Source organism: Leptosomus discolor, chromosome 6, assembly GCF_034619465.1.
Source record: "Leptosomus discolor isolate bLepDis1 chromosome 6, bLepDis1.hap2, whole genome shotgun sequence".
In the NCBI taxonomy this organism is placed as follows: Eukaryota; Metazoa; Chordata; class Aves; order Leptosomiformes; family Leptosomidae; genus Leptosomus; species Leptosomus discolor.
Genome location: NC_141396.1, coordinates 9570360 through 9591592, shown reverse-complemented (window position 1 = coordinate 9591592; position 21233 = coordinate 9570360). Strand labels below are relative to the sequence as shown.

Below are 21233 nucleotides of genomic sequence, written 5' to 3'. Positions count from 1 at the left end.
TTAGGAAAACCTTTTGGATCTACAAGGGGATGAAATATTCACGCTTTTTAGACATCTGGCCTTGCCCAGCTCTCAGTCTACTAAACCCTCATTCAGTATGGCCAACGTGCAGCTTCCTGTAAACTTATGCCACTGTGCTGTGGACTATAAGGTTTACATCACAATCCTGTTGGCAGTAACAAGAAACATTAATTCAGTCACACATGCCCTGAACATTCTTCAGCCAAGGTGCAAGAGGGTTTAAGCCACTTGCCTTCTCACTCTGCCTAGCTCTCCTTACCCCTTCTCAAGTTCAGTTTGCGTCCAGAAATCCTTTACAGTTAGCTTTGCTACACAAGGACTTCTCAAGTGGCATCGTGCACCCTGCCAGCAGCAACAAATCACTTTCTCGTTCAAAACACGGCTATGCAGCCAGTAGGTCTTGGCCTACCGTCCTGCTTATGATCCCTTGTGAATTATTTCTGCTTTGGTTGAGCTCTTCAGGACAATCCAAGCCATCAAGTCCAAACTATGACCCATACCATAGAGGTCTGTCCCTAAACTAAGTTTGAGTAAGCTGAATTAAAATTTATTGCTGTAAATATCCTGGAAGTGCTAAAACCAACCGAAATAATACCGAACATTATTACTCTTACTTTGCATACAAATGCTTAAATGGATTGAATGGACAGCAATTTCTTGTCAAAAGAAATATTAAACCTACATGTTACTGTCTTTGCCTATAAATTCTCTGTTAAATCAATGGCACTTGCATTTGCAGTAGAAGCAAAGATCAGTTCTCAATTTATAACAATATAGAATCTCTTCTGACTTTCCTATTTATCTTCTACCCACGCTGACAAATCTAGAACAGGTTCTCAGATTAAATCCCATTTGTACACAGTAGGCAGAAAAAAATTAGATTTAAATAGTAGTATATACTCATTTACCAAATACTGCTAGAGCCTCAGAATTGCAGAATGAAGGAACAGTGACCAAAGGTATAAGTGTCATTATAAATTCAGATATATGGATGTTAAATTTGAGTAGCTTTCCATGGTTCTGCAAGTCTCATTGATTTGTGGCTGACCAGCGATATAAGCATTCTATTTATTTTCTGTATGCTACTAAATGCATATACTATACCCAATATGTGCTTTATATGCATATTCATGTAAGGAAAATAGGTTTTAACATTATTTTAGATACTTGTAAGGTTCTGTTTATTCTGGTAATTTCAAGACATACTGGAATCAAGTCTTTAACAACACTGAGCGTCAGTTTCCCAGTCTACAAAGAACCTTAAATAACATTTAATGTCCTTCATAAAATACTTTGGAGAAACACTACTAAGGAAAACCATTACAGAAATTTATGCCTCATGACCAGTCCTGAGAATAAAACCACATAATCACCTCTCTTCTAAGGCTTATGAGTGGCAGTTGTAGCTCCAACAAAATCAAAATTACCAGCTCAGAAGCCAGGATTCATGGATGATGGACTACACAGGGGAGCTGGATGTGTATATTCTCCAGAGGACATGTCCCCAGTAACATAAGCACAACTCCACACTGTATTACGCATTATAACAATACCAAGACCTATAATAACAGTTGATAATGAGAGACCAAGTTTTTCACAGATCACCTTTTCAGACTCAGCAGCTATCAATTTTCAGCCTTCTTCCAGCATCCTGTTCTCTTAAATGACTTCAGCTTGGACACACCAATCCTCCTTAGCTGACCAAACCAGTCTGCAATGCCATTTTAAAACCCACAGTGCGCTGTTTACAGGGGGCGTTGTACCCCCTCTAATGGGGGGTAATAACCCTGTGCGATGTCCGGGGTGGGAGCGGTCACAGAGCGCAGCCGTTGCATGGCACACCGCGTGCATCGAGCAGTGTAACGGTGAGCTAAAGGCTGGGAGGCAGGGAGGTGTCTGGAGCACCAGCTGCACCCAATGCACCGAGCTCCTGCACAACCCCTTCTCACGCCGCTGACCAGCCTCCTCACGCTGCGCCCAACGCCGGAGTGCCTTCACTTTGTCCAGGTGCCCTCAGGGACCTCCTGAAGCCAAAACTGTACCGTTACTCCTAGGTGTCAGGGTATCGCAAGAAGGACTCCAACCCCAGAGCTACAACTACACCTGCGTGCAAGCTGATCCAATGTGCCCCAGAAACCCAGCATAAAAAGTACCTGCATTGAACACATTTACAGCTTCAACCCCACGCTAATAGTACTTCCAAAGCCAAGGACTGTGTTTTCCCAGTCCATCCTCTCTGTCTCCACTTCCCACAAGACTAACTTTTACTCTCTGAGTCCTTCTAGAGCTGTAGTCTGACTAAATAAGTGTTTTCCTCTTTGGTGAATGTGAGAGCTTAAGATTTCCTATTACTCATGCCTTCAGTCCTGTCCTTCCTTCCAGAACAACAGTGAACAAGAGCCAGAGAGAACAATAACAAGAATCCCGCTAGGAGAGCTCACATGCCAGTGGGTCTGGTAGAGGAAGAACTAATTACCAACAGACATTTTCTGCTGGCCAAAGGACACAATTAAGTGCATATTTGTTGCGTTACATTTGCACAGCTGCATTCACTCATTCTCCGTTCAAAGATGTCTTAGCAGTCACCTGACAAACAGCTATTAAACGTGTAAAAAGCTTTACTTTTCAAATACTATTTAAACACCATAAAAATTGCTATGTAGTTTTAAGAGTACATTTAGGCGTAAAAGCCCCCCCTTTTTTTCTTTTTTCTTTTAAATTTTTTATGAACAGGTGTAATGGGCCCATTTGATGGATAAACCTAATCAAATATTTAGTTCTACCACGACTCTGAGGAGAATGACCTGATTTCTTAACTCCCTTAAGGACTAAGGAGCATCGTAAAGCATAATTCGGACTCATCTTTTAAACCCCTTAAGGAATGTCGTGAATTGTAAAACAGGAACTGTGGCAGTAGCCTACCCTTTTCCAGTGAAGCTTTATTTTAATTACTTGCAGAGGTCACAGAACCTTCAACCCTGTTTGATGTTTGGTATAACATCAAATTCCATTGTTTCCTTCTCTGCAGGCTTCTGTGATCTTGCAGGCAGCTTGGAACAGCACAAATACTATGAAGACCAAAATTTGCCTCTAACAACATCCTGACCCAAACTGTCCACTCATTTTTCCCAGGCTCTTATCTGTTTAGCAAGTCACTACAAGCATCTGTGCTGAGATACAAAAATAAAAGTACAGCTCCTCTGCTTCCAAAGGACTTCAGAATCTACCATAATTTTCTCTGTTACTACCAAAGAAAGGAAAGTGTAATACTATTAAAGTGTTGAAAATATTCTAGCCTGATAAATCCTTGTTTCATACGTATCTTCAAAACTAAGACCTTCTAAAGCTGTTTTTAACACTACTGCCGCAGTATCTCAATAGGAACAGCTCTCAGCACAGTCTCTGCCTCTGTTCAACCTGAGACAGGACGAAGCAGTGGGAAGCAGAGCTCACACTGGCAGTTCCCAGGCTGATGGGGCTGCAAGACACAAGACTGGGGGAAAGTGGGAAATGGAGCGTGAGGCCGTGACTGTAAGTCTGAATGACAACGTGCAGGCAAGAGACATGGAAGGCCCTCAGAGCCTTCCATTGATTGCTGTGCTGCCTTGGGTAAGCCAGAACTGCAGCTGTCCTGCTGCTATGAACACTTGCACTGTTAATTCATGCCTGGTTTCTGATTTTTATACAAAAATACTTCCCAGTGTTCCAACAGTGACTGACAATGTCATGTTAGTATATTCCTTAACAGACGGACTGTAATAAACTTTGTAACTCCTTAGCACACAATATTGTTAGAGCCATCAGTTGCTGCTAATAGCAATGCAATTATTAGCTGCCTGGAATATAATTTTTCCTTATAGCAAAGATGTGAGTGATGATTCAGGCTAAATCCCCAGTTGTGCAGCTGCTCTGCTGGCATGAAGAAACAGTCCTCATGGCAGCTGAATATCAACTGGACTTACTTTAGTAAGACCCTAGCAGTTATTTGTGACTACACTTTCAGCTCAATTCTTTCTTTCCTGCAACATCCAACATTGAGCAAGTTGCAAGCACAGGTGAAATGCTTAACTACCAACAATGGTCTTCATGGGACCTATTCTTTCTGTCTTCATGGGACCTATTCTTTCTGTCTTCATGGGGTGAATTCACCTATTGCTACACACCAGACCAAAGTTAAGGACTTATTATCTACACAGTTAACACCAGGAGGTCAGTACAAAGAAAGTAATTCTACTCAACTAAGAAATGTACTCACAGTAGCCCAAAGGGGCCAGTTACAGTGCTGTGGGCAGTACAGAGGAGCAAAGCAGTAGCAAACACAGCTTTATTGCCTATTGCCAGGTTTTCAACAACATCTCTGTTAGGATCCTGGGTTATACTTATGCACAGAGAAACCCAGTCCCAGTGACTGAACATGTAGGTAATCAGAAACAATCCAGAGGCAATATATGTACTAGGTTTTTCTAAGATTAGGTTTAATTCTAATCTAATTACAATACAAATCTGTGAATTCACTGCCTTCATTATCCTTATTTTAGGTGCATATGAGGGCAAAATCCAGCATCCAACATTTAGTTTTCTTTTAAACCACGTTTATTGCACAGATTTATTTATTTTTTTTTTAACTTTGAACTTCTCAACAGCAAGTATTTGGCAAGGCCTGATACAATCCCTCCTCAGTTTCTTAACACTGCTGGAATAAGTCCAGTTCATAAGTACAGGTGTGGACTTCCTACGTCTTTAGTAATCTTTAGGCTTCACAAAGCATTAGAGAACTAAATACTCCTTTATCTTGTATGCCTTTTGTCCAGGATGGATTTTAGACATGAAAAGATACTTCACCTAAAGGACCTGATTACAGCCCCATTCATATTGCTGGATTAGTTTGGAATCAGAATCAACCAGCAAAGCTACTTTACAGTAACTTCATTGTAGTGCCAAGGGCCTTTTCAAACAACCTAATATTAGCATAACCTTAACTTCGTCTGAACCAGCCAGCGAAACACCTCTGTTGACTACCAAGAGCGTTGCGTAGGTCTGCTGAGCTGTACAGCTGAGTGATCAGTCTCTCTGCACCAAGGCGAGAAAGCCGTTCCAGGCACAGCTGCTAGCCTGCGGAAAGCAAAGCCCTTAGCTGGGTTTGCTGCTGTTATTTGCATCGCACAAGTCAAGGGACAGCACGGAGTCTCGTGAAGGGATTATGTACCGGATGCATATGACATGCAGTCTTCCGTAACACCAGGAATCTCCAACTTTCCAAGTTATCTTCCATGTTTTCTTTTGCTAGGTGATAACAGGGCCACTGAGTTATCAGGAATATGGGAGTTCAAGAGCGAAACACAACCACATTTCTCCTTTTAACTCTCCCCATGAAATGACTGTTAGTGCCTCGACCTGCCCCTCCAGCTGAACTTCTTGATGTATATGCATTAGCAGGTCATGTTAACTGAAGTTCCATTTGCAGCGCTGCAACATCTCCAAAACAATGGGAAGTATCTTGGAAGACTGAGATATTGCTAGTTTATTTAATTAGAGACAACTTTCTCAGTCTGTAGAACTATAGCTGACTTCAACCTGCTGAAATTTAGCTAGAAAAGTCAGTAACAAACCTCCTTTGTATCTTAAAAAAAATTCAACAGAATTATTTCATAAATCAGAAAGTCTTGAACTTGACAGCAGGTAATAACTACTAGAGCTCATCCTAACATAAAAAGGTTAATTAGCAATTATCTCCATTCTGATCATGACTTGATTGCATGTATAGACGGACAGAAATAAAAAGCCGTGTTATATATGCATATATATATATATATATATATATATACGTGCATGTGGAATTTTAAAGGAACATACATATTCCTAGGTGTTAAAGTAACCATAAAAGGATAAACCCAGGAATTTTTAAGACATCCTACTGAATGTCCCAAATTCTGTATTGTAAAATACAAACAAAAAAGTTACCATGGTCCATACGCTTGATGCACAGAAAAATCATAAGAACTGAGACACTATTAAATAAATAAATAAATAAATAAATAAATAAAATAATGCAATGACTAAGTCATTAAGTTAGAAATAAAGATAACTGATAAGAAAGCTAAAGTTAACAGAAATAACTATAACTATAAACAGTATATTTAAAGACAATAGGAGCCTTTATTAAAGCATGATGGGGAAATAAAAAAAAATAAATCACAGATCAGGCAAAGATCCCTTACGAGCTGTAGATGAAAAATGAAAGATGACAAAGAAAAGGCAGGAGTATTGAGGAAGTATATCTTTCTGGTCTGCATTTGAAAGTGCCAAAAGACTTGTGTTTATACTGTTTCTTGAGCAAGATTTTTTGAATTGTGTTCGCCATGAGTCAATATTTAGACATTAGGAGACCTGAATAATTTGTACTCAAGAATCTTAAGAAAACTAGCTAGGCAGTTCTCTGACAGATGGACGTGTTAGCAGGGGAGGCTCTGCTGAGCCAGGTACCTCTGAGATTACTTCCTTCTACCCACAGCATGAGGTAGGTACCTCTACTACAGGCAAAGACAAGAATATAAAACCTTTCCTGGTAAATCTGCTGATGACTCAGAGACAATCCTTGTTTAAGCTATCTAAACCCAACAGGTATGTTTTAATAGTCTAATGCAATATGCCTGCAAATCAAGAAAGCAGGACCCTGTGAGACTGAGGGTCATGTTGTGGGCAACAGCAACTGAGAGGGGCAGTTTGAGAACATCATTAATAACCTCCCATAAAATGCTCTCAGAGTACCTGAAAGGGCTGTCTCTTCTGATCACGTAATGTACACAAAGAACATAAAGGAAAAGCAGATACTGCAACGTCACCTTTATAACACTGATGAGTGCGTACATGTGGATTTACAGAATGGGGTTCAGTGGAGAACCATCAAAACAACGTGAGTCTTCAGCTGTGAACCTGAAGGACTCACAGTTAAATCATTATTCAGAGAGAGGCTTCAGAGATGACTGCATCACAATGGACAGGTTATAAAAAGCAAAGAAAGGCGATAATAGCAGGAAAGAGCATAAGCTTTTCAATCCCATTGAAAAAATTACGACAACATCAAAAAGCTGAAGTTAGACAAGTTTAACCTCAAAATAAGGTGAAGTTTCTAAAAAGTAAAGATAATTTAAGCAGCAAGAGGGAAAAATTTTGGCCTTACAATCACTCTGCAGACTTCATGACAAGGCAGGATAATTTCCCAAAGGATAAGCGTTCATTTGGTTTCTAGGAAAAGCTCTATGATTTTGAAAAGAGAAGGTCAAGCAAGATGATTTTAGCAGTTCCTCTGACCTTAAAATCTATTCCAACAGGCTTTACATAGAGAGGAGCTTTTACACATGCACCAGGCTGCTCCTAGGGAGCACAGGTCCAGACCAAAACACCAGAATAATTAGACTCAGAGTCTAAGGTTATACTGGAAAAATTTTCAGTAGAGGTAAACCAGTTCACTGAGACCTGTCCTGGCTAAGCAGCAAAACTCCTGGTATAGCAGGGGCTTTGCTGCTAGAAGAGAGTTTCTGTTCCTGTGGCTTGTGGTTCAAAGAGACAGTTCAAGTGCAACTCCAGGAGAAGTTCTGGGGTTGGGTGTGCTGCATCAGCACCAAAATTGCTACCAACCCAGAGAGTCCAGCACTGTAACGGCTCTGTAGCATGGGGAAGGTTGAGGAAAGAGGTCAATGGGGCACTAGGCAAAGCTCATGTCAACCTATTCAGCGGGCAAGTGCAAACCACTTTCTAACTGATAAAGCAAGTGAGGGCTTGGGAGATTAAGCAACTCTCCTTGGATCAGAATTAATGCTTGCAGCAGAGCCAAGCAGAGAACTTAAATTCTCAAGACTCCCAGCCCTGCCGGACCTCCATGTAGCACACCGCTAGATCCAAATAACTGTAGCTGATGTTCTTGTTCATCTAACACAGAACTGTCTTTCCAGTTTTCTGTCAGAAGGCTGCTTCAGGAATCATGCAACCTTTGGCATGCAGTTTAGCAAAGCCTGGTCTCCATTCTGATGTCTGCATTCAGTTCAGAGGGAGTGTCCCAAGAAAACACAGAAATAAAAATTGTGAAGGCCAAAGGAGGGGGGAAAGAAACTAAGCATGAGGTCAGACACAGTACATCCGTGGAAAACAACGAGAGAACATAAAACAAAGGTAGCCTGTAAGAAACAAAGTAGACACAAAGCACTCAATTTTAGCTAATTTGTACCTTGTAGACTCAGATTGTTCTAACAGGAAAACATCTTGGGAGTGAATTGAGCAGAGAGCACTTTTTCTTTTAGTGACTAGAGCCTGCTCTTGTAGCAAACAGATCCTGAAAGTGACTGTCATTCCCACTCTTCTGATCTGACAATGCTTTAAAAAGTCTAAAGAACGGGTTTTATCCTTGACTAATTGTAATGCTGTTACCTTTGGAAATCTCTTCCAGCAAGAGGTCACAACAAGCAACGGATGACAATCTAGGGAAGGGACAGATTTTCTTCAAATATTTTTCTTCCCAATCACATTGCTCCTAACTCCAGTCACCCATATATAATTTTGAGCCTGGATTTGACTACATCCAGACGTTTCTCAGGAATGCTTGTTTCCTAATTCTAGCCAAAGTGTTTATGTTACGCTAAATTTAAAATGGAAATATCAAAGGACATCAAGGTAACCAGTGGATGCAGAGAAACAGTTGTCTCTTTTTTCAAATAGAGTAACTTTGAATAAATGTTAGACCACCAGTACGTACTCTGCTGATATTTGGCATTTGCTGCCACTCAGTTTTCAGCTGAGTACAGGGTCTCCACGATTGTTGCCTCAACAGCAGTAGTTCAGGGGTCCTGCTGAGATAAATCTGCTTCAAGTTTTTTACTACCTCAGTTCTTACTATCCTCATTGCTAAGAAAAAACATTTGCCAGCCAAGATGCAACTGCTTTACAGAATTCAAAGCAACAGCAGATCTATCTGTATGCATAAAAAATATCTCTCTCCATATCCTACATGTAAAAGTCAATTCCTTAGCATTTTAACTCATACTCAAATGATTTATGACACTCATTTCAGACACCTCTGCAAACCACAAAACATCCCAAGCTAGTTTCACAGTTTAAATGACAGAGTATCTGCGTTGCTGGCGATGAAAAGGTGCATCTCTTGCTGTGTGCTATTTTTTCCTCCTCCAAAGAAAAAGTCTTCTAATAAATGCCATACATTGCAGATATCTATCCAAAGAACTATTAGACCTGTATGATCTTCTAATGTAGCATGAGCATGTAATTAAAATCTACCCATTTTGTGCTCCAGGTGGTCATTTCAAACATTTAATCACCCACAAAATACTCATGCATATCACATTTCTTCGTCTGTAAAGCACCTGCTCAGTGAAACCAGGTGTTAATTCTGTGGACTTCAAAGTCCTAGAGATTCCAGAGATATCTTTTGGTTTTGTTTCCTTCCCCCCCCTGCCCCGCTCAGGAAAGCACCCTGACAAAGCAGACAGGAGAGAGGGGACTGAGTCCTCCTAGAGCAAACAATAAGCACAATACCCGGATGGAGCCTGTTACAAACAGGTGACAGCTATAGACTTGCCCCAACAGGCTCTTCTCCACTTTCCAAGTTTCAAACATGTTATTGCTGCATTCTTCCCAACAATTACTTTTTATGGGGGACAGGTCTAAGTCCTATCCTGCTCTTCTAGAAGTCAGTAATAAACTCTCCACTGAGTGGAGGCCTTAAAGCAGGACTTAAAAATGAAAGATCACAGTCCTGCAAAAGAATATTTCACCACTTAACCCATTTTTCATTGTGATCTCAGTCCAGGAGAAACAAAAACTAACTGGCTGAAATAATTTTGCATTGCTACAGAGTGCCTCACATTCCCCTGTCACGACATCGCTACTGACAGAGAGACAGCGACACTGGAGGAAGTTCTGTTTTCAGGGTAAGTGCAGGGTCCTTATTCATTTTATAGCTCTGTTGTGGGTGATTGTGGCAGGCAGAACGAGCACAACGCACAGGTTTAAAAGACGAACAGAAGAAGCAATGGGAGCTACAAAATAAAAATGGAGCATTATGTTTTCCCTAAAGCAGACTGTTGCAAGAGGAGAACAAGATGTGTTCTGCAGTGACGACCATGGAATTGAATTCTTAATACAGCTATGCAACAAGAAAATTAAAGTCATCCAGGTACGTTACTCTTCTACTAAAAACAGGTATGTGTTGTGCACCTCTTAAGACATGAAAAAGCTACTTGTTTTAAGTACCTGTTGTGTGTTACTGGAATACATGCAATGGCTGTGTATCACAAAGGCTGCTGTTGGTGGCAAGAAACTTTATATAAATGCCTCTACTGAAATGTCATTTTAAAGTATTTTGATCAGCCTGCTAAAGTTTTTTCAGTAATATTTAGTGCCAGAAACACACTAGAGAATATTTAACTAAATCAAAGAGGTAAAAGCTAAAGATGCTGTGCTAGGAAATATAGATCCTAATCAGCAACATCGTACTCACGGAAGCAATTTATACACATAAGCCATATTTTTATAAGCACCTGCAGTATTTCACATATCCCTTTGTGGCAATAAGGAAGCTTTAATTGGTTATTTTTTCAAATTACTTGTTACAACTTGCTCTTCTTATTCACCATCCCTACATGCTCTTAACATTCCTCCCCTTCCTATTGATGTTTGAATTGACTGAAGGCTGGTTTCCAAACCACTGCTGAGAAGTTAATGCCTTGTGATTATGCTGCCATAGCAACTGAACTTCTGTTAGGGCTCTGTCAACTTCAGATACTCTTTTGTCATCTTTATGTGTCAAGTCTTTCCTAACTACAGATATCCCTCTTGCCAAATTCAGTCTTTTGAGATGGGGGGGTGCCGTGGGTGAGTGGGTCAGTGGGGTGGGTGGTATATCACCAAAATCCTGTTAGAAAGATTTTTACGTGAAGCAATTTACTTTATTTTTCTGGAAGTTTATTTATTCTAGATTTTTGACCCTGTGCATGGTGTGTTGTTCTAGGCAATTACATCTAGCATATTTTTCATAAGGGAAGGGCAGTCTAAATTAAGTTAAATCTATGCTGCTACTCAGCGACACAGACAACCTGTCTGAACCATTTACCCATATCCTGAGTTATTATTAAACTTTTCATTTCTCCATTTTTACACAAACAAACCCCACATGAGGAAAAAAAAACAACAGCGTTCTACATTAACTGATAAAACACATTTCTCAGCAAAAAGGCAGGGAAACTGGAAATCTTATTTCTACGCAACAAATCTCCAGAACTGATCAAAAGAGCCAAGAAACTATATTAAGAATTATTTGAGATAAAGAATCATATTGTTGCTCCACACATCAGCAATCAGATGCAATCAGAAACTGCCCAAGCTCTGTGCCATTCTCCTCTCTTCCTGGCAGTTTAAAATCATGTTAGCTGCACACTCTTTATCTAAACCACAGAATTACACAGAGCCTTTTAAAAAAAATCCTTCTGGTGCACAGGAACAAAAGTACAAGCACCCTATTATGATACCACTGGCAAGCTATTCAGTCACATCACAAAGCTGCACTCCCCTCTCCCCGCTGAAAGAAAGCCATGGTTCAGATTTAGTTTCACAGGAAGGGATTTACCTTCTGACAATAATTCTTCAGTCTAAGTCCATTCCCTGCTCAGCCCGGCGGGCTCTGTTCGAATTCGGCGCACTACCAGAAGCGACATGCAGCCAGCTTGTGCTCTCACCGAACCAGCTCACAGCGAAGTGCCTGGAACTGCACCCAGCGCTGAGCCTCACTCCTCCTCTGCTCGCCCTCACGCGCTCGCCTGCACACACCCACCGAAACAAGCAAATAATCCTCCCTGCACATTAAACCCACTCCGGCAGTAACTCGGCCAACCCACTCTGAAAAAGGAAAAGGGGGAAGAATGCCGGCCCGGGCAGGCGCGAGACCATTCCTCATCACTTGCCTGCCACTAATTTGATGTTGATACAACTCAGAACATTTTTCCCTTGGGGAGAGGCGTCTGCTAAGTATGAAATCAGTGCTCTCGTTCTCTGGACATTATTAAATATTACTTCTATGGCTTCTGAAGAATTTATACAGCCTCCTGGGTGTTAGTCTAGTTTTCTCAGAAACAGACTGAGACTGTATTCTAATCCAATGCAGATTAATGCAGGCAGAGTGCTGGGGCCAGTTCTCACACTGGCACATGCATCCCTTTGTCCTGTTTGCTCTTTTTGGGCGCAATCATGCTTCAGACACACTCTATGAACATTTGATGAATTTACGGTGGGCCCTGCGCACTGACCCTATCTAATCCCTCAACAGGCATTTTCCATAATCAAAGAAGTGCTGTGGTCTGCAGTATATACCTGTCTGACTCAAGAGGGCAAACCATCACAGCACGTGCTGCTGCTTTTTCTTATAATTTACCTGGGACATTCAGGCAACATGTTCATTTTTTCTCATTTATTGTAACAGCAGTAAAATTAAACACAAACAAAGCAAATCACAGTACTAAGAAAGCATGCACTAAACGCCATGACTTCTTCTCATTTGCAGTGTAGCCTTTTCCCCTGCATTTTTACGGTGTGTAAGGATGACAGTGGTGACTGGGAGATACTGGTTGAGTGCAAAGTCTCTCTCAAGCCTGTAAGACACCCAAACCAGTAGATGCCTAGTGCTCTGAAAACAGAATAGTAATACATTCTTCAGGGATATTATTTTATCACAACTTTAATATACCACCAAAACCAAACCGATTTGGATCCATCATATCATCAGTCTTTGTTCAGTTCATCAGTTGTTAAAATTTTACATCACCTCAATCTGCATTACCAGTACAGGTTGCATCATTAAAAACCAGTAAATGACACATTTTGTGATACTTCCTTGTATAACAACTATGAAAACAGCCTTGCTAACTATTTTGTTCAGAAGAAGAATGTATGTTAGCCTTTCATTTAACATTTCTGAATGGAATTGAAATAAATCTTTGTTTGTTTCAAGAGATTCTCTACATGGTTCCTCAGTCTAGAAAGCATACTGTTATAAGAACAGACCAGACGCGTGAATGTACGGAAGTACCTATCTGAACTCTCTACTGCATGGATCTTTGCAGAGAAGGGTGATGTTTTCACATGACCTATAAGCCTAAATCTCCTTAAAATACATTATTTAAACATGTAGGCTCCTGAAAGTCAATCAACTGACGCATCTGAATACCAATACTCACATCAGCAAAGCTGCTTGCATGGGTAAGTGGTGGCAGAAGGCACAGCCTTGAACAACATAAACAGACATTGTTCGAATAAATCATTTATAGTTCGTATGGGAACCAGCAATGTTGTTTTGTCATTTATTTGTTATTTATTTAGAACAGAATCATTCACATGTAAGGAATCGGCAGAAACTTCTCTGAACCCCTCACAGCACAGGTTTCTAACTCTAGCTCTGAAAACAATACTTAAAGAAACTTAAAGGCTCTTCTTAAAGGCCTCTTAAATATGGATACAGTCTCCTTACACAACCATAGCAGCTTTCGCTGTTTGTTTGTGTGTCCCCCCCACCCCTAATTACTGTTATTTATTCCTAACTTCAGAAGTCAAGGTGTCTCAGAATTGACATCTTTCAGAGTTGCAGCACAGATGAGAAACCTTAAAATTCTGGCACATTAAAGCAACAGTTATCTACAGGTACTAAACCTCCTTCACATTAAATACCACATCTTAAACTACTAATCCTCTTTAAAATCAGGGGAAGCTCAGCATAAATTACAATATCAAAAACCCATTTAGACTTGACCTTGCAGGCTGAAGTCAAGGGAGCCTTCTGGTGCCCTGGCATTTTCCTTTTCAGGTCCATCTGTTAAAATGGAGTTATGCCACTGCTTACAAGGTGGGGTGCAAGTTTCAACAGTGCACAGGAAACAAACACAGGGCAGGCAGCAGCCCATCAGAACAGGAACTCGAGCTATGCACAGCCAAGAGAAATCGCACAATGGCTTTTTTATTTGCAAATTAATATTAAGCAAGTATAAGTATAAAAATAAATCAGTAGAGTAGCAAGATGGTTGAGGGATTGGATAGCAGATATACACATCTCTATGTCTAGATAATGAAATTTAACCCTGTTCATACCACTAATAGGCAAAAAAGTGAAAATCATAAGACCTGAATGTTATTCTCAGGCTTTCTGTATGTTTTCATGCAAAATATCCACCTGTTTCTGCCCTGATGTCTTCTTTCTGCAGAACTGAAAGAATATACTTAGAAGTTTTGTAAAACACTTTAGATAAGCAAAGATGAAATACATGGATATAGGCATGATCCACCATTCTCTGAAGTCAATGGAAATCTCATTGATTTAACATAATTTGAGTTAAGCCCTGGAGGAATTGTTATATTGTGTACGACAACCACATTAGACAAAAATTATTTAGGCCAGCATCTTTCAAATAGCTAAGTATGTGCTGAAGTTTACTTAGCATGTGGAGTTACACATGTCTACACAGAAATTTGCAGGATTAGGATCAGATGGACATCTTTCAACAGGCAAGCCTTGAAGCCATGAAAACAACAGCTTAGTAGAAACTCTGTGTGAAAGTCCTCACTCTCACTATGCTGTTATCGCCTGACAAAAACATTTTTCACCAGAGTTAATGAGAAATTAGCAATTTTTCGTAAATAAAGATTCCTTTCTGCTGGAGAAACCCAAGGAAGAACACTGATCTCTATTGCCTTGACGTTTCCTGAAATACTCAAGTATTAAAGTATCTGGTATGCTCAAGAGAGTTGCAATATCTATTTCATATTGGATACTCACCATATTTATTGTGTTGGCATGCACTCATCTATCATCTGTGACTATCTGTTACGGAAGGTTATGTGCCAAATGATACATGAGAAATATCTGAGCTGATCTAAATGCACATGGAATTTTCTTTAATATTTTCATGGCTAATGAAAGTTGTTAGATCTATAGCCTAGGAAAAAAAAGCATTCTTCCATAACATGTGGGTATTAGCAAATTAAGTACTGTTTGTCTAGTAATGCATTTCTTAACTGAGCAGGTGGATCACCTCTATGGAATGGCTGGTGGGAGTCCATCATCTCAAGGCTTGAATCTCAAGGTCTGAACTCAAACCTTGGCCTTTCTGACAGGCTTTGCTGAGGGTGCCTACCAGAGGCACTGCATAGCTGCTTCTGAGATGAAGACTCTTAGTTCCACATCAGGAGTGATTGTCTCTCTTGCTGGCTGCTCACTGCAGAAGACTGAAAGCCGTATTTTTTAGAGGTGCTAAGCCATACCAAGCGACAAAAATGAACAGGAGCTGCAAGCCTGCAATGTTGCAAAGAATCTCAATTTCTCTTTAAATTAAAAATTTAATCTTTTGCTGGAAAAACAGATACCACTAGCCCCTGTAAAACCAAAGCCAAGTTTCATGCTTTCATTTCCTTTCAGTTTTTCTATAGACTGTCCCAGATGTAACAAGAACAAGCAGAAAATAATGCAGCACTACCATGGCATGCTGCTAATCGCTTCTGATCCATTAGAGGGAAGTGCTTGTATACAATGTACTATACACTTCCCTCCAATCTCTTCTGATCATTTATTTTGATGAAGATGATGAAATAGTATACTCTGCTCCTGACATAACAAATTATTTTATTGACAAATAAAATGAAAGATACTGATCAGTGAATTTACTAATACTATTTTTTATTAACAAAGGCAAAATACAAAGTATTTTGAGGTTTTTTTCTCACTAGATGTTAGTAGGTATAACTTGAGCTAGTCAGTGATGCCATAACCTCCACTGAGACCATTCCTATAATTGTGCTACTTTGCACCAAGACTGCGGTTTCCTTCCCAAGAGAGGCAGCAGGACAAGAGACAACCCACATGATATAAATCATCCAGAATACCCAAATTTGCCAAAGAAATGTTGCCAAAGAAAACAAAGAAGGAAGACAGCAATCCTCCTGTGAGAATCTCAAGCTTTACCTAAATTAAAACTTCAGGTGTACTGAAAGGTTGTGAGTGATTTCCTGCACAGGATAAGGAGATCGTTAATTGTCCTGCCTCAAATAGGTCTGCAGCCCTCCCTGAACCGTTGCATCCTGTCCTGTGAATTATCTGCCCTGGCCCCGTGGCTGCTTCCGATCTCTCATCTCTGTTATTACCAGAGGATTTATGTCATGCTCTGACCCCATCCTTTAGACTATCTTTTCTGCCCAAAGGGGACACATGTGCTGACACATGATTTTCTCATCCTAAGTTTTGACTTATTAGTTCCTTTAGAGGTATTACTACTGCCCCTTTGTAACTGTGCGTCTCTGACAGTGTAAAATGTTTCTAGGTCGTGCCAAGAAACTAGCCCACAGTTCTGATAAATTGCTCTGATTACTGAATGTTAGCTGCTTTCAGGCTAATCTTTTCAGGCACCACATATTGACAGAAAGTGCTTGAAAGCCTCCCCTGCATCTGCCTTCCCAGATGATACCTGGAGAACTCCATGGACTACCCAGGCTGGTAACACACACTGTAATGCAGTTAAGCCAATGTCTGCATGCCCCCCCTGGCTACACGGTGCTAACTTTTTGGGTGAAAGTTTCTAAGGACTTGAGCAATCTGCACCTTTCAGACAGCGGTCAGCCTTCAAGAGTTGCACTATACGGGTAATCCAACTTCTACAGGCGTTAGCGGAGCTTGGTCTGAGTTACATATTGAGCTACTGCTGCCCTCTACTGTGTTATTACGGGTTGTGCCTCTCATAATCAATGAGAGCCACAAATAATTCAAGCAAAATTTCTAGTCTTACCCAGAACTTGGCATGGCTAATATTTCTACATCTTGATAAGATCATTCCAAGGATCTATTTCTAATTCATCAGCATATTCTGATTCTGCAGGTCAAATGGAAAAATCTTTTATCTCTTTTATCTGATTTTGGCACTTAGAAGAGGTGGTTCCTTGCAAAAGGCTGGACATGTTTCATTACTTCAGCAAAATGTTGTCTCTTCTTCTGATAATAAATAACCATCCGAAGAGTAAGAAATACGGAGTGAGAAACCAACGTTGGGGACAAAATGACTGCATCAAGGTTCTATGCAGGACACAATGTCTCTGATAACCTGAGCTTTAGCTTAGGACAGCAAAGTCCTACATTTAATTAATCTTTACTTAGTCTCAAGTTATTCAGTTTCTTGTTATTTGTCTTTATCTTGTTTCCTTATATCTCAAGTTATTCTCATCTTCATATCTTCAGATACAGCTCACGATCCTTTCAGAAAGATAAGTTTCATTCTCACTGATGCTAGGAAGAGTAACATGAGTGCAACCTTGCTATATTCACATCCACCACACAAAAGGCTCCAAATAGGAATAGCTTACTTCTTCCCAGCTCTCCACAGACTCCAATAACCTTCTCTTTTGTCATTTTCATCTCCAGGCCCCTGAATAGGTTGCATTGCTTGTAGGTTAGAGCACCTATCATGTGCATCTAAAATAATTTTATTATTTTAATTTTATTTATGCTTCCTAATCTCACAAATCTAATTACTTCTCTCCTGCAGTGCTTCCTGTGCTGGAATGCAACTATGATGTGCCACCAATACATAGTACTAAACTGAAAAACTCATCAGTAGGCAGAAATAGATAAGCAGAAGGTAGCAGACCACTAGATTAAAGCCAGAGACACAGCCTTCCTACTCAAGGGAAAACTCAGACTGTTCTCACTAATTATCTACACAGGTCTCCAAAGGAATTAGATACACATTGCAAAGGAGGCAGACTAAGAGCCTAGCTAATTAAAAAAATTGTATTTCCTTCCAGTAGATGCAGTAACAAATGCATTGGGTGCCCACACACGTTTCGAGTCCCTCATTTGGTGCCTGCCAGCCCGGTTAATATACTGAATCCTGAACCAGAGAAACCTCCAGAAGTAAAACCACAAGCTGTTACCACTTTACATCAAACCCAAAAACTTCTCATGAGGGCTGACACAGTCTTATATTTGTAGTAGATGCAACACAAAGAAGAGAACCTGTAATACACATTCACTAGCAAATTCCAGCTGCTTTTATTTCTGTAACGCTTTCAGGTTTATTTTCTACTATTCACTGAAAAACATCCAGTACATCCAGTTTCTTCTTCACAAAATACACCTGTAACTGAAGTTCGTTGTGGCTCCCCATTTCTTCCACAAACTTTATTATGTAAAGGCATTTTTTCCAGGAACAGTGGAGTATTGAAAATCACTAAAGCTGGAATCAAGCCATACAGCCCAGTTCCAGACCTGAGCTCAAAGCTTAAGCTCTTTCCATTGATCAGTGTTTCTTACAGGGAAAAGAGATAACACTTTTGCTGCTCCTGTCTCAATGACAGTGTAACAAGGAAGGTCCTCTGCATTTTTGCCCCTTAAACATGTCAGTGATGACATAGAGGCATCCATGCATAGTTCAAGGATTCCAGCTCAGAGAGAACTCATCGCAGCCATGGGAGATGGAGATACTGACCACAAACGATACACATCTCTCAAAAGATTTGGTCAGTTTCCATGAGAAGGCTGAGGAGTCCAACTAAGAGTCAACAAAAGAGATGGTTCTGATGTTTTCTGCCTTCTCATTTGTGACCATGCAATTTATCTCTCCAGCACATTTCTCCCTCTCACCTTCTCAGCATCATTCAGCTCATCTGGCCTCATGTAAGAAGAAAAATCTCATGTCATTAAGTTTTGCCAAATTTGTGGTTGCCAAAGGTGATTTCAATACTCAAATTACCTCTGTAAGTATATAAAATCTGTCATGGAATAAGCAGTGCAACAGACTTTGCACATCACCATTAAAAAAGAAACAGAAACCACAGATCCATAGAAACTAGTGCAATTAAGTCCTTATCACTTACTTTTCCTGATGACTGCAAAGCTAAAACCCTGAAAATATTTCTGAAAATTAGCAACTTCGCTCGAAAATCAGCAGAAAAAACTTTCCTGTGAGAATTTTTGCATTCTCTGCAGTTGCATGAGGACATAACACTCGATGATCTTGAAGGTCTCTTCCAACCGAAACTGTTCTGTGATTCTATGATTCCATAATGGGACATGGCCCAATTCTTAAACTCTAGTTTATGAAACACCTACCTCTAGGACTTTCCCAGTAATGAACTGGTGACATGCTTCACATTTGACTCCAAAAAGAACTTGATAGTCCTTTTCACAATAAGGAGCACCATCTCTGAAAAACAAAATCCACAAGTTACAAACCACCTTTTAAAAAATAGCATGATTTGCACTCTTCTCTTGTCTTCAGTCCTGAACTTTCTACACACAGCAATAGGCAAATGAGAGAGAATTCAAAGGAAGTACTTTGTAGTAGAAGAATAAAAAAACAGTGCCTCTTAGAATTATTCCTTAAATTCACATCAAGAAAAGGCATCCGGTACAAACCACTGAAGTAAATCTCATTTAGAACAGACTCTCTAAACCTACAGGTGGTGCAATTCTAGGGAATCAGTGGAACTAACATCCATGGAAATGAGAGATCACAGTCTTTATCATAGTTTTTGTTCAATTCAGAAAAAAAAACAACATTTTTGGTAGTCTGCAAGAGTATAAGCAGTTGTAAGGTTATGTAGTTTTTTAGTATCAAAAAGAACATATAGTAAAAATGGAAACACCAGTCAGCTTAGGAGTATTTCTCAGGCACATAACTTCTGAGAAATTACAGATGCTACTTTTTATTAAATATTATACACCCCTGAATGACAGGCTTGTGAAACATACATGTTTCTCTATTTTTTGTCTGTTATATGCTTGAAGTGGTGAACAGAGACTGTATCTTCATTCCCTCTATTTTATCATTATATCACATTTCCCCATTCTCTTCCTCTACACTTCCTTCCGCTCAAAATCCTCGTCATTTGTTTCTTATATGAAGATGAGAAACACAGTGTCAGGTCAATCACATCATCACATTTACTCTATTCTCTAGCAAAGGCAAGCAATGGACAGGATCCTGCTTTTTTTCCTCAAAAGCACATGTTGGAAAGCAAAATGGCACAAAGCTTTATCTGGCTAACTCAGAAAACACATGCAGGAATTCACCTGCTCCTTTGTGGGAACATATATGCCCTTCTGTATTGGTATTAAATATAGACTACTTTTCAGTTTACATTCATTTCCCAACTCAGGTGTTACTGGGAATAAAGATTTTGGTGTATACGGAAAGGTGCTCAAAACTGGATTTCGGAAGGTGAACTTTGCTGCAAGCTCTTCTCCGTCATGCCAAGAGTGCAGAAGAGATGCAGAGGTTACTTACTTGCTGATGTATTCCCCAGTTAGGACCTTCCCGCAGGCCTTGCACTTAAAGCACCCCAGGTGCCACTGCTTATCCAGAGCTAGCAATGCTTGTCCATTTTTTATGTCTCTTCCACAGCCAGCACAATCTACAAATAAACAAACAAATGCATTTGTTGTCAGTTACTTAGTTCATTAACCCTCATTAACCACCCACCTATTGCAACACTTGACCACCAAAGGGGAGAATTACACAGAATGCAAAGGTATGTCTTCCTTTCCTCAAACACTTTCCAGGTCCTATACAAAGATTCAGTCTTTGTCATTATAGACATACACAGTAGAAGAGGGAAAGTACCTCTTCTGTTTTTCATGCTCATGTTTATGATTCAAAGGCTGCCAGGCAAGCACTGTACAAACTTCAGAATTCGTTAGGAACGAGCTACAAAAATATTCACTGCAAAAATTCCATGTCTTCTAAAGCAATCAGCGTTATTTCTCGTTGTGCTTTTAGCAAGATCTAGACTGCTTACATGAGGCTAAGTAAGGAGGCCTGAGTGAGCATCATCAGGATGCTGCACTTCCCCGTTGGGTGGCAGCAAAACCCAGTGTGTCCACCGCGCTCAGGGGCGGTGGCACATCTCAGCCAGGAACAGGGGGAGAGACCTTTTTTGAGGGAGGGCCCAAGGCAAGGGTGACAGCAGTATGACAGCAGTGAAGGCTGCATGGCAGGGCATATTGTCTTCCACCTGCAGGTGTGAGAAACTGTAATTCTCGTAATCTCTGACCGGCATAGGGACTCTTGCTCAGGAATTTTGGTACTACCTTGGTAGTCAACACTCATTTTCACTGCAATTCTGAAAGACTCTTTGATGGCAGAATGCAACCCCGAAGCCAGGAGCACTGAATGCCC

General features: G+C 40.3%; 1 protein-coding gene across 10 annotated transcripts in view; it reads right to left on the bottom strand.

Annotated features, from left to right (window-relative positions):
- The window catches only part of ABLIM1 (actin binding LIM protein 1), a 138837-nt gene that overhangs the window by 54351 nt on the left and 63253 nt on the right, over positions 1-21233 (bottom strand). For all 10 annotated transcript variants that reach the window (XM_086466876.1, XM_086466877.1, XM_086466879.1 and 7 more), the window contains 2 exons: positions 20343-20469; positions 19166-19259 (listed from right to left, as the gene is read on the bottom strand). In XM_086466876.1, the coding sequence (XP_086323002.1) occupies positions 19166-19259; positions 20343-20469 (221 nt within the window). The remainder of the gene's footprint in view (positions 1-19165; positions 19260-20342; positions 20470-21233) is intronic.